The sequence below is a fragment of the Episyrphus balteatus genome, chromosome 1 (genome assembly GCF_945859705.1).
Source record: "Episyrphus balteatus chromosome 1, idEpiBalt1.1, whole genome shotgun sequence".
Taxonomy (NCBI): Eukaryota; Metazoa; Arthropoda; class Insecta; order Diptera; family Syrphidae; genus Episyrphus; species Episyrphus balteatus.
The window spans coordinates 159,074,110-159,086,968 of NC_079134.1; the positions used below are offsets into that span (position 1 = coordinate 159,074,110).

The 12,859-nt window shown below is 26.0% G+C and overlaps 1 protein-coding gene across 9 annotated transcripts in view; it reads right to left on the reverse strand.

Annotated features, from left to right (window-relative positions):
• LOC129921327 (potassium voltage-gated channel subfamily H member 2) overlaps nt 1–12,859 on the reverse strand; it is a 333,339-nt gene that overhangs the window by 45,165 nt on the left and 275,315 nt on the right. For 8 of the 9 annotated variants that reach the window (XM_056003123.1, XM_056003119.1, XM_056003118.1 and 5 more), the window contains one exon: nt 9,389–9,409. The exons of the other annotated variant lie outside the window; for it this stretch is intronic. In XM_056003123.1, the coding sequence (XP_055859098.1) occupies nt 9,389–9,409 (21 nt within the window). The remainder of the gene's footprint in view (nt 1–9,388; nt 9,410–12,859) is intronic. 9 annotated transcript variants of the gene reach the window in all.

The following is a 12,859-nucleotide window of genomic DNA, read 5'->3' on the forward strand; positions in this document are numbered from 1 at the left end:
ATTTAAATTTATACTCAATTTTTCCCAAGTGAATTGATTTGAATAATAAAATAAATTTGAATGATAAAATATGTATTTAAAATATTACTAAAAGGGTATTTGTCCTTAAGAATTATTATGATGAATCATTCTTAAATTTAATAAAAAATGAATAAGTATGAAGTGATTTCTTATAAAAACGTTTTTTTATTTAATTTTTTTTTTTGTTATCATAGAGTTAGATCAGCCATTTTAACATGCCTTTTTAGCCATTTCTCATCTCAGTTTTTCGTGCAATCACTATTTTGTGTTATTTTTTTTTCCTGTATTTTATTTAAAAGATTTATCCTAAGGAAAAAATAGATCTCCTAGAAAAATAAGGAAGCAGAAGATTTTTGTTCTAAGGAGATTGAATATTGTTTTTTTGTTCTAATACTAGATTTTTCAAAAACAGCCATATTTATATTAAGAAGATAAGTTTATTATGCCATTCTTGAAAAGAGTTGCTGGTTTTTAAAAAATAGTGAGCTGAAAATTAATTAAAAATTAGAAAAAAAGAGAAAAAAATTATTATAGTTATTAACTATACAAATCAATTGAATACAGACTTAAAACGATTCTGGATACATCACAATATTTTATTTTTTGGATCATAAATATATTTCCACAGTTCTGACTGTAGCCTTAAAAGTACCTTCTATTTCTTTCTTTAGAATTTAACATATTGTAGTATTTTTGTTTGACGACTTTCATAGTGTGTTTTAAGGCCCGACCATAATAAATCGACGTCAAACGGAAGTTAATGACTAATTGTTAAAAAATTGATAAAATCCATTCAGGTGTCAAATTTCTATACGAAATGTAATGAAGGAAAAATTTTATTAGGAAACTAGTTTGTCCAACTGAATTGTTAAAATTATACATCACGATCGAACAATTGTTTCTTCGAAACATGCTTTTTATGGAAATAGAAACGTCAAAACGTTGCGTCAGTTTGACATTTCTAAATAAAGTGTTTAAGAGCTATTTTAGCAATTTAAACATTGTCATTGTTTTCTTCGAATGTATATCATGTTTTAAATAGTATTCAATTGATAAATACAGTTTTCAAAAATTTATTAATTTTTCTACAAAATTAAAAAAAAAAAAAAATAAAATAATAACGTCTAATTTTTTTTGTATTAAATTTAGAAAACTATTATTTTTTAAAAAAATAATTGTGTGAAAACTATTATAATCTATTACTTTATAGGATTTCTTAAAAATAAAATCAAAAACACAAAAAAAAATTGATAAAAACGTTTTATTTTTTGTTAATTCGCCGCTTTAAAGAATAACTGCAAGTTTATGTCAGACTCCCCCTAGTCACCGGACACTTGCTTGTTGTTCTCTAAAAAAAGTTGAAGAAACTAATAGAAATGTTTAATTATTTTTAATTAAAATAAAAAAAAAGTATTATTTTCGTTCAAGCTGTACAACTCTCCATTGGAAGTCTATAATAAGGATTCAAATATTTATTTTTAACCTGGATTTCCACGGAAAAAAGTTGTTATTTTAGTTTTTTTTATTATTTATTTCTTATATAAATAAAATTGAAATATTATTAAAAAAAATTGTGCATTTAATGATATTATCGTGTGACTAATTCTGATCTAATTTTATCTATCTTTTTATATATTTAAAAAAAAAAACTATCAAGAAATAAAATGTATCTATATGAATTATTCTATTGCACTAGCATATTAATATTTTTATATAATTTGTTTTATGCAAAAATATTTATGCCAAAAATAAATTATAATTGAAATTTTGGTGGATTTTGAACTCTTTTGAACTCATTTTTAATGGAGATTAAAATTGCACTAAAAATAATAAGATTATAGAAAAATATCGAAAGAAAATGAACACTTATAAGAATTCTTTTGATTTTAGATATACTAATTTTTGTAAAACGCATTTTAAAGTTTTAACATTAAACTTAAATATATTTAATATGTATATTTTTCTAAAGTATTTAAGTAGATTTGTTGTTATTATGAAAAATTCATTCAGTAGCCGTGTTTTATTGGTAGGTACTCAGTGTTTTACTGAGTAAACATTTTATGCTGTAATCAACAACAAACGATGAATTTTATTAATAAATAATAAACATTTATTATTGAAGGGTCAAAAATGTATATTGTACAATTTAAAAAAAAAATTTCTCTGTGAACCTTATTTGAACCTTATGCTTATCTTTAGAAATAATTTTTTGTTGTTTCCCGTGCAAAATTTTACTAAGCTAAGTACTAAGTTACCAATAAAACACTTAAAAAATACAATTTGTAAGACCTGTAAACAAGATATACTTATTGTAAATATTAGGCTACGAGTAAATTTGTGATTTTAAAATTCCTGTTTTTTCTAGTAGATCCCTTTAGTTATTAAAACTTGTATACAAGTACCGAGTACTTCAGTACAAATACCGAGCACTGAAGGATTAAAACCAGTAAGAAACGGGAACTGGTACTTTTTAGCACTGAAGTTCAGAAACACTTGAGTGCTTAACAAGCCTTCTTTCAAATATAGAAAACGACTAATAATAATGTGAAAACCTTGGAAACAGATTGCAAAATTTGGCAGCTGGTTTGCAAGTGCCAATCATTAGCAAGCACCTTCATTCTAAATGCGTTTCCAAAAGTTGTGAATCATTTGAAAAAGTGTATTTGTTTAAAATCATCTAATATTTTAAAGTATTTAAAACTTGTGTTTGTTTCTAGGTGCAAAAGCAACGGCCTTAATTGCCGAAGATAGCTTTTGGCACAAGATCATCATTAAAAGATTTAACTAAGAATAATGATATGTAAGTGACTTGGAGGAAAATCATAAATGAAAAATCCATCTTTCCCTTTCGAAAACCTGAATAAAGTTGAAATTTGTTTAATATAATTTGGTAGCACTTGCTAAGTGAAAGAGAATGTGTGAATTTCATGGGGTCTCCTTTGTATACACAGGGTGTCCCAAAAGTAATGGATCAAACGAAATATGCTGTTAGTCCAACTTAAGGGTTCTCAAAATTTTCTAACTTGTTCATCCCAAATCCTTCCGTTTTTCGATTAAATGCAGTTCTTGTGAAATTTGTGATATTACATATTTTAAAAACTTGTCCCGGTATTGTAGTTTTCAAAAAAGTATAAAAGTTTCCAAAGTTGAAGTTAGATCAAATTGTAGTATTTTTTGATCTAACTTCAACTTTTATACTTTTTTGAAAACTGCAACTGATTGTTAAGCATTTATTAAAATATCACTAAATATCAAACAAATTTATGTTTAACATTGTAATACCTTTAGGTACAACTGATTCAATATATATGTTTGTATTAAATAATATGTAGTAACTCTTTAAAAATATCCCCTTTAAAATATACGTTTCCACCTAAGAAAATGATTTCAAGATATTTTTTGACGTTTACACCAAAAAAAATGTATTAATAGTTAATTTTATCTAACAATTATTAAAATATTATATTTTGGGTTTTGTATAGTAGGATCTAATATTTGCAAAAGCCTGATATGATACAACACAAAAGACGGCTGATTTTAAACTCATTAAATGTTTTATTAGAAATGTTGTAACATTATGTATGAGACAGGAAATATACATTTATAGTAAGATTTAAAAATTTTACAACAAGACAAATTTATATATTTTTACCAAAGCTACTCAACTTATTTTTTTTTTCATCAACTTTAATTTGAATGCAATGCAATACCACACAAACAATGAAATTAAACACAATTACAGCAATTAAGAATATTAATTAACTAACAAATTAAATTTTGTATCAATAATTTCGAAGGAATGTTAACATAAATATATATATTTTTTTTTTTGTTTAAAATGGAAAATTATAAATAAAACATAAAATAATACAAATTAAATACAGAGAAATAATTAAATAAAAAATATAACTACAGGATGACTTGGACAATTGATTTCTGGACTAAAAATACTGTTTTTTTTTTTTTATTTTTATTAAATTTTTATATATATTTGTTTAAATTAATGTTTTTTTTGTATACATTTTGTACAATTAACATATTATAATGTTTCTAGCATTTTACTTAATAACCTTTTTATTTAAACAATTTTCCACGCAAACAAAAACATAAATATTTAGAAATTGTGTTTTGTGTATAAATTTTATTATTTTTTTTTGTCTAACAATGTAACCTGTATAATATACATATTTATGTATAAGAAATAGATTTGTATTTTAATTTGAGAGAAATAAAATAATTAAAACAATATTTAACAGGTATTATTTTGATTATATTTAATGTCTTTGTTTGAGTATATAATATTTTGTATATAATGTGATGTATACGAATGCTTTTACACTGAAAATGATAAAACATATTTACAAAAACAAAACAAAAAATTAATTAAATAAAAATTAAAAAACACATACGAATGCTTAGAAAAAAAAAAACTAAACAAATAACACTTAAAAACAATATATGTAATATTTTTGCCAATTCAGTAATTTATGTTCAAAAATTATAAAAAAAGAAGCAATAATTATAATTATATCAGATGAAAAGGTTGACCGCTATAGAGGGAAAATTATGGTTGTATAATTTGTTTTATAATTATTTAAATAACATATTATTGCTTATAAATAAGTTTGACCGATTTTATTATATATTTATATATACAACTATTACTTAGTGTTGAGGAGATAAAAAAGTGTCGAAGCTTAAGACCAATTAACTTATAAGACTTTATTTTGTATAGAAAAAATATGTATTTAAAAATATTTTTTATTTAAAAAGAAAATACTTTCCAAAATATGTAACTAATAAACCTATAACCTATAAATATGAGCCCCTTTAGTGCTGTAACTCCAATTTTCGTTTTTTTATTTTACTTAGGCATAGATCTGAGTACGGAAAAATTCGTTCTGTGTAATGCACTAACGGAGTTTTTATAAAATAGATATTAGATATAAAATTGTTTTTCACTTCAATGAAGTTAAAAGTTCAAATTTCAATTCCGATTGAGAAATATGCGGACTCGAGAAAATTGCAATTAAATTAAACTTTTATATTTTTTGATTAAATTGGTGCGTCGAAAACCAATCATGTGATGAAGTTGTAAGTAACCTTAAATCTAAATCTGACTTGACTATGTTTGAAAAGACTTGACTCTAAATTAAAGATTAAGAGCTATTTGCATGTTTATGAACGTTTGAAAAAGAAGTACAGTGTTTATAACTCATATAGTGCAATAAAGTGCGCAACAGAAGAATTTTAGAGAAAGTAATAGTCGTGTTTCATTGGAGATATTCATGAGTTGATGATCTAGTAGGTACATTTATAAAAATATCTACTCATGTGCTTGTTTTCTAAGCAAGTAGATGGGAATTGCATTGATTTAGTTGAAAGTGGATTCCAATAAAAATTTTCCATCAAAACGTGTATAAAATTAGTAGTGTCAGGGTGGTTCAAATTGACAAAGTTACAGACTAGCTGTCATTAGCTCAGATCAGCCATTTTGAAAGAAGAAAAGTCACAAGAAACATAAGTTCAAAAATGAATTCTGATGAGAATTGTCTGATGAACGTGTGAACGAAAATTCAGTTCCGTTTTCACATCAATGAAGCACTTTTTCGTTCGATAATGCGTTTCAAGATTTAGCAGTTTCAGACGGTAATAATGCACATGTAGCAACTGAGTTAATATACATAAATATTATTTTGACATATAATGTCAATAAGTTAATTTTTGAAAAGATAGAAAAAGAATTCTAACTTTAGCAATCCCCAATAGATCGGCCATTCCAAAGTAACGGAGAAGACATACATATTGACCTTGCTTCCAGTTTATCTCGTTGAGGAAGCAATCTTTTTTTTTGAAACTTGGTAGGTCTTAAGGGCTCATAATTAAGTTGATGTTCTAGAAGTTTCACGAAAAACTAACCAAATTATTCACAGATAAAGCGGTAACGGAGAAGACGCGTACAATTCTTCTCCGTTATCGCCTTTGTCTTTTAATAATTTAGCTATTTTGAATTAGTTCTTCTTGAAACTTCTAGAACTTCAACTTTATCATGAGCCCTTAAGACCCACCAAGTTTCAAGAAAAAGTACTGCTTCTTCACCGAGATAAACTGAATAATAAGCGTGAAAATGTCCTAAAAATGCAAATGGAATGGCCGAGATGTCAACAGTGATATTCTTAATAACAATTTTACTTCTGTAAAGCTTTACAGAAGATGAAGCTGTAAGGCAAAATTTTTGATATTCAGTTGATTAGGTAGATCAATTTATTGAATTTTGATGCGGATAGAAAAGGTTCCCCGACAATAAATCGCTCCGAATTCAATTTGAGTCATGTTTTTTTTGAATGATTTTAATCTCAAAATTTATTTACGTATCTATTTCTAAAAGAATAAAGAAAGCTTATAAAAATGTTTTAGGTATATTTTAAGTCTTTTTTTCTATTTGGTCACTCAACACTCTTAAATCTTAACAAAAACAAAACAAAAACAAAAATTATTAATAAGTTATAAGATTCATCTTGTGGTGAATTTATATCAAATATTGTATAGTTTTAGCTATATATTTTTTTAATTGTTATTTCAGTTCAAATCTTCTTCATTTAGAAATTTTCTTAATATCAGGATGTCAAAAGATATCATAACCTATTTCTCGGCAAGCTATGACTTGATTAAATACATCATCTTCATCACGGATTCTAAACTTCAATATCTCAGTCTCATCGTGAGAGATTCACCGCGATAAAATTGTAGTATTTCTAAAATGAAGTTTTACTATTGGCTGTTAGGGATGTAGTTGAAGTGGCTTGACGCTAAATAGGCTACAGATTGATTTCCTTCCAACCGTGAAAATGCGATTTTTTTCACTTGTCAAATTTCAAGTGGTATGTAATGCAATGAATAGTATGCCAATTGAAAAGCTCAACCATTCGAAAACTCTTTACTGTATTTTGAAGCATAATTGAAATACTTATGTGTTCATAGCGTTCAAGCAAAAGAAAGTTTCATAAATTTTTTTGAAAAGTGCGTAATATTTTTCTGCGTGACATAGTTTCAAAGTATATGGAGATTTGTTTTAAAATTTTTACTTATAAACCGATACTTTTGACTCTATGTTTTTTTTTTTTTGTCAAAATGATTTAGATACTTAAAAATTAATATACAGGGTGTCCCAAAAGTAATGGATCAAACGAAGTATGTTAATAGGGGATCTTAAGGGCTCTCAGAATTTGGTAACTTGTTCATCCCAAATCCTTACGGTTTTCGATTTAATGCATTTCTTGTGAAATTTCGAAAAATCTCGACTTTGCAACAGTATTTTGCTTCCTGTTGCCATTATTGATTTTTGTTTTTTACAATTCTTTTACTAAAACATTGACAAATAATTAGGAACAATTAATTAATCAAAATATTTTTTATTCCATAAGCCATTTCGATGCAAATTAACTAACAGTTTCAAGTTTTTTAAAAAATCAATTTTTTACTTTTTTTTGAGAGCAACACCGCAAAAAAAATTTCTATGGTGTGAGAATGGTTTATTATTTTAAAAAGTTGCCCTGTTATTGTAGTTTTCAAAAATGTATAAAAGTTTCCAAAGTTGCAGTTAGATCGCAAAATATTACAATTTGAATTTAACAAAACAGGGTTTTTCAGAGCGAAAAACAACCAAAACAAACACATTTTCTCGAACTGTTATTTGTTTATTTTTCTTTGAACAAAAGCCTCTATTTTCGTTTGTATTTTTGCTTTGAAAAACCCTGTTTTGTTGAATTCAAATTGTAATATTTTGCGATCTAACTGCAACTTTGGAAACTTTTATACATTTTTGAAAACTACAATAACAGGGCAACTTTTTAAAATAATAAACCATTCTCACACCATAGAAATTTTTTTTGCGGTGTTGCTCTAAAAAAAAAGTAAAAAATTGATTTTTTAAAAAACTTGAAACTGTTAGTTAATTTGCATCGAAATGGCGTATGGAATAAAAAATATTTTGATTAATTAATTGTTCCTAATTATTTGTCAATGTTTTAGTAAAAGAATTGTAAAAAACAAAAATCAATAATGGCAGCAGGAAGCAAAATACTGTTGCAAAGTCGAGATTTTTCGAAATTTCACAAGAAATGCATTAAATCGAAAACCGTAAGGATTTGGGATGAACAAGTTACCAAATTCTGAGAGCCCTTAAGATCCCCTATTAGCATACTTCGTTTGATCCATTACTTTTGGGACACCCTGTATTTACAATTACATAATATTTTTTTTTAATTTATATACATTATAGTGTACTTTAATTTTATTTTTGCTATAATGTCAAAACAATTTAATACAAATCTTCTATATTATATTTATAAATTTATATAAACTAGTATGACTTTTGCACAATAAAATAATGAAAACCTAGTCATAGAGTTATTTGATTGATCTGAATTTTTATTAAATCAAAAATAATAATTTAAATTAAATAAAGTAATATTTTTTAAATTTAAAATAAAACAAAAAAAAATATACAAACTTGTTGTGTTTGAGGTAAAGCAAGAGTGGTGTTTGTATTCGTTAAGTTGGAATAAATATATAAATAGAATTGAAGGTCTAAGCCTGAACATTTTATTTCAATCAAAAAAATAATAAAATTAAAAAAAAAAAAAACAATAAAAATCGAAGGATTGAAATAAATTACAACAATATGCTTTAAATATTTATATTAGTACGGCAGGAAGGTGTATAAACAACAGCAGTGGAAGGAAGAAAATATTTTTTGAATATTTTCACAAATTCATCATTTTTTTTTCAATATTTTTTTTTTTTAATTCAAAGCATTTGAAAAATTTAACAACGGAAACCCATAGAAAAAGGACACAAAACTATCAGTGTGTGTGTGTGTTTGTGTAAGTGTGTGTGTAAGTTGAAAAAAATTGTAAACTTTTCTGAGGATAAAGAGTGTTTAGGTGTATTCATAACTTATGTATACAGATTTTGAATTTTTTGTGTAGATTAAAGCAAATAGTTAGCAATCATTTATTTGAAAAAAAAAAATAAACTTTCATATAAAACGAAGGGATTTAATTTAATTTGTGTGTAAATTTGTTTCTTTTTTTTTTTATTATTTTTTCAACTAAAACTAATTGAAACAAAAAATTAAATATATTTGGTTGTTTTGCTTAAATTGTGGGTGGAAAGCAAAAAATATTATTTCTGCTTGTGTTTTGTTCTAATTGTTTATTTTTGTCTGAGTGAAAATTTTGTATACATAATTTCAAGCTTTATTAGTTTGTGGAAATTGTATTGGATTTTTTTTTTTTTGATTATTTATTATTATTGTTTTATTTTTTATATATATATATATAAAATTTGTATTGGCTTATAATACCTCTTCGTTGTCCAAGCCAAGCTGTAAAATATTTTTAATTTAAAAATTTTGGATTATTTTTTTAGTTAAACATTTTTGTTTTTTTAATTGAAAATGTGATTTTTTTTCTGTAGGTATGTGTGTGTGCTAATCTATATAGATGTAGATAGAAAGAATACATATACATTTATGTATATTTACATTTTTTTTTAAATTTTTCCCTAAAGACCTAATACAAACACATATAAAAATTATTTATCTATTGTTATTTTTTTGTTAATAAAAATTCGAAGAACCTATTCATATTTGCACCGAAAAATTTGAAGTGGCTTTAATGCAATGAATATCGCAAAAATGTACAATTTTATTAATAATGAAGTGATATAGGCTAGGGCTGGAGTTGAGGAGGCATTTTTTGTATTCATTTCGTAGACGAGCTATCTGTTATATTTTTTTATTGCACAAAACACGTTATTCACTGCATTAAAATTAATTTCTTAAATAAATTGTTATATAAAAAAGGAATGAAAATTAATGAAACATAAATTCAAACACACACAGCACGATAATGATATAAATATTACTAAAATTATTTTCTACAACATTTATTTAATTTAAAATTAAAAAAAAAAAAAAAAAAATTGAAAATTATTAAAATTAAATATTTTTACTAAACTAAACGGGCACCACTTCAAATCTCTCAACTATTTCTAAATAAAATTAAATACTTGATAATTACGTTGTAGATAATACTATAATTTTATTATGAGAATAAAATAAAATCAAAAATGCAAAAAGAAATATTTTTAAATTAAATTTAATAAATTAAAAAAATATTCAAATGTTTTTTTTTTTTAAATTAATACGCTTTTAATTCTTGTATAGTGTTCTTAATTTAATTAATTAATAAATAAAATAATATTCATGCATATTTTAAATTGAAATCAATTAAAAACAATTTTTTAAATTTAAAACAAAATTGTAGCAAAATCGAAGATTGTGTTTTTATTAAGTAGTTTCTTTAGTGTAGGTATATTTAACGTTTTTTATTTATTTTGAAATAAAAATGAATATTTTTGTAGTTTGGGTTTTCAAATGCAGTTTGTATATCATAAAACGGGGATATTTTATTTTATTATTTTTTATTTTATTATTTAATACCCACTATTTTTTTTAGTTTTAAAATTTCTTCCATAAGCATTCTTGTACTACATTAAAAAAATTGAAGTCATTTGATATTTTAAGCAAATGTTGACATATAGTTATCGAACTCTTCATCTTTTTCTTATAATATCTAAAATAGAAACACGTGAAAATGGCAAAAGGCGATAACATTTGCGATTTATATGTTCACGCAGCAAAAAAAAAAAAAAACAAAAACAGAAAATGAAAAATTTAATCAATACAATAAAAATGTTCATTACCACCAATAGACATTGTTAAAAGGTCTTTTCACCATATGCAAATAAGTAGGCACATGTCTTTATGATTCTGGTGAAAATTACCATAACACGGCGCACAACTACCATCATCACTACCACCACCTTCAGTGGCGTACGTTGAGTCGCCGGGGCCCCGGGGTAGGACTAAATTTTGGGGCCCCTTTGATATTTGGGGGCCCCTTAGTTACAAAAAAAAATTACGTATACGCCATACGTTTTTTTTTTGTATGGCTTATTTATTTTTAGGTTTATTTTAATGTTTTAATATGTTTTTAATGCACTTTGCTATACTTACTTAAATTGTCTCTCATAAAAATAGTAAACACTTGTACTAGGGGCCCCCAAAATTAAATATTTAGAGATCCCTAAAATAAAAATTTTTAGCTAAGAATTGATAGTTCTTGGGGCCTCTGTTGTGAAGTAATAAATACATATTTTATTTTCCATCATCACACATTTTTTTTTTATTTTGGGGCCTCTGAAAAATGATTTTTAGAGCCTCAAAATTAAGTGCTTAGAGGCCCCTAAAATATAGGTAATATAATTTTTTTGGAGCCAAGAATTAATAGGTATTGGGGCCTCTGTTCTGAAGTAATATTCGGAATGCCACCAATAACGTAATGTTTCTATTTTGGGCCCTGATGTATTTATGTTGGGGCCCCTGAATTTATATTTAATTTTCCATTTGATTGTTTTGAACCACTTTTGAGGATCCTCAATATATTTTATGTATTATTTGTATATTTTTGTATTATTTGTGGTGGCAAAGATTTTTCAAGTAATATTTTTTGGGGCCCTAAGATAAAATTATAATTTTTCTTTTAAATAAGCAGTTTATTTGTGTGGCTACCAATGCATTATACATAAACTACCTAAATGACATAATTTGTCTCCTTGGTTACTTCGTAACTCAATTTACGCTAACAGTTTCCTTCTCTGCATTGTCTCCAGTGGGGGCCCTAGGGTCGGTCGGGGGCCCCGGGGCACTGCCCCGCTTGCCCCAAGGGAGTGTACGCCCCTGACCACCTTCAATCGATATTATAGAAAGTAAAATAGAAATGAAGCCATCAAGTAGCCAATTATTGTTATTCTGTGGAACTTTGAATTTTTTTTATGTTTGAAACGTTTTATTCTTATGAATAAAAAAAAAATATTTATTAACAATTTTCTGCTTATTTGAATGGCATTAATATGTCTGGATAATACCAATAAACGTTATATTTATATTGGTTAAGAAAAAAATGGATATGCTACATGACTTTTTAATGTTATGTTTGTTTTGTACAGCACCCTGCAGCCTGCACACCTTTTTTTTAAGGCTTTGATTTTGGCAAACCACTAATAATCCGAAAAGACAAAAATCACGCAAATTGAAGGTGCACAAAGTTGTTGAAGTGAGTCTAATTCTATTTTTTTTTTTAAGAAACGTGGGATTTCTTCAAGCTTGAAATCAACAGTTTTTTTGAATTTCTCTCTACTAAGTCACTTGTGTCCGACATAATTATGTAGCTGTAATTAGATTTTCTTAAATTGGATTTCAAAGGTTTTTTCCTTAAACTTCTCTAAATATTTCATTTGCCTTTAAGTTAACGTTGTATAAATGCTTATTTATAATCGGTTTCTAATCTATGAATAACTAATTTATAGTTTTGTCGAAAAATGTAAGCAAACTAACAAATCTAGTACAAAACACTTTTACTTTTTATAAAGACGAATACACGAAAACACGAAAATACCAATTGATCTCGAGTTTCATCGATACTTAGCAAAGCTTAGCTTTTAATTTGGTTGAGTAAGAAATTAGCAAGAGGCAAGAGATGACAAGAAAAGAATTAAACCCTTGTTAACAAGACAACACTCTCAACCTTACAGCGTATTTGATTTCTCGCTTAGAAAGCTTGGCTATTGATGGTATAGACAGAGCTTGTACAGAGCGACTGGTGGGCGAGTCACGAAGACACTACTGCTGACACCACCCCCATCGATCGGCCGGTGGTTCCTTGTGGAAATGGAAATCCTTAAAGCTATGATTGCAACATCCTAGAGTGAT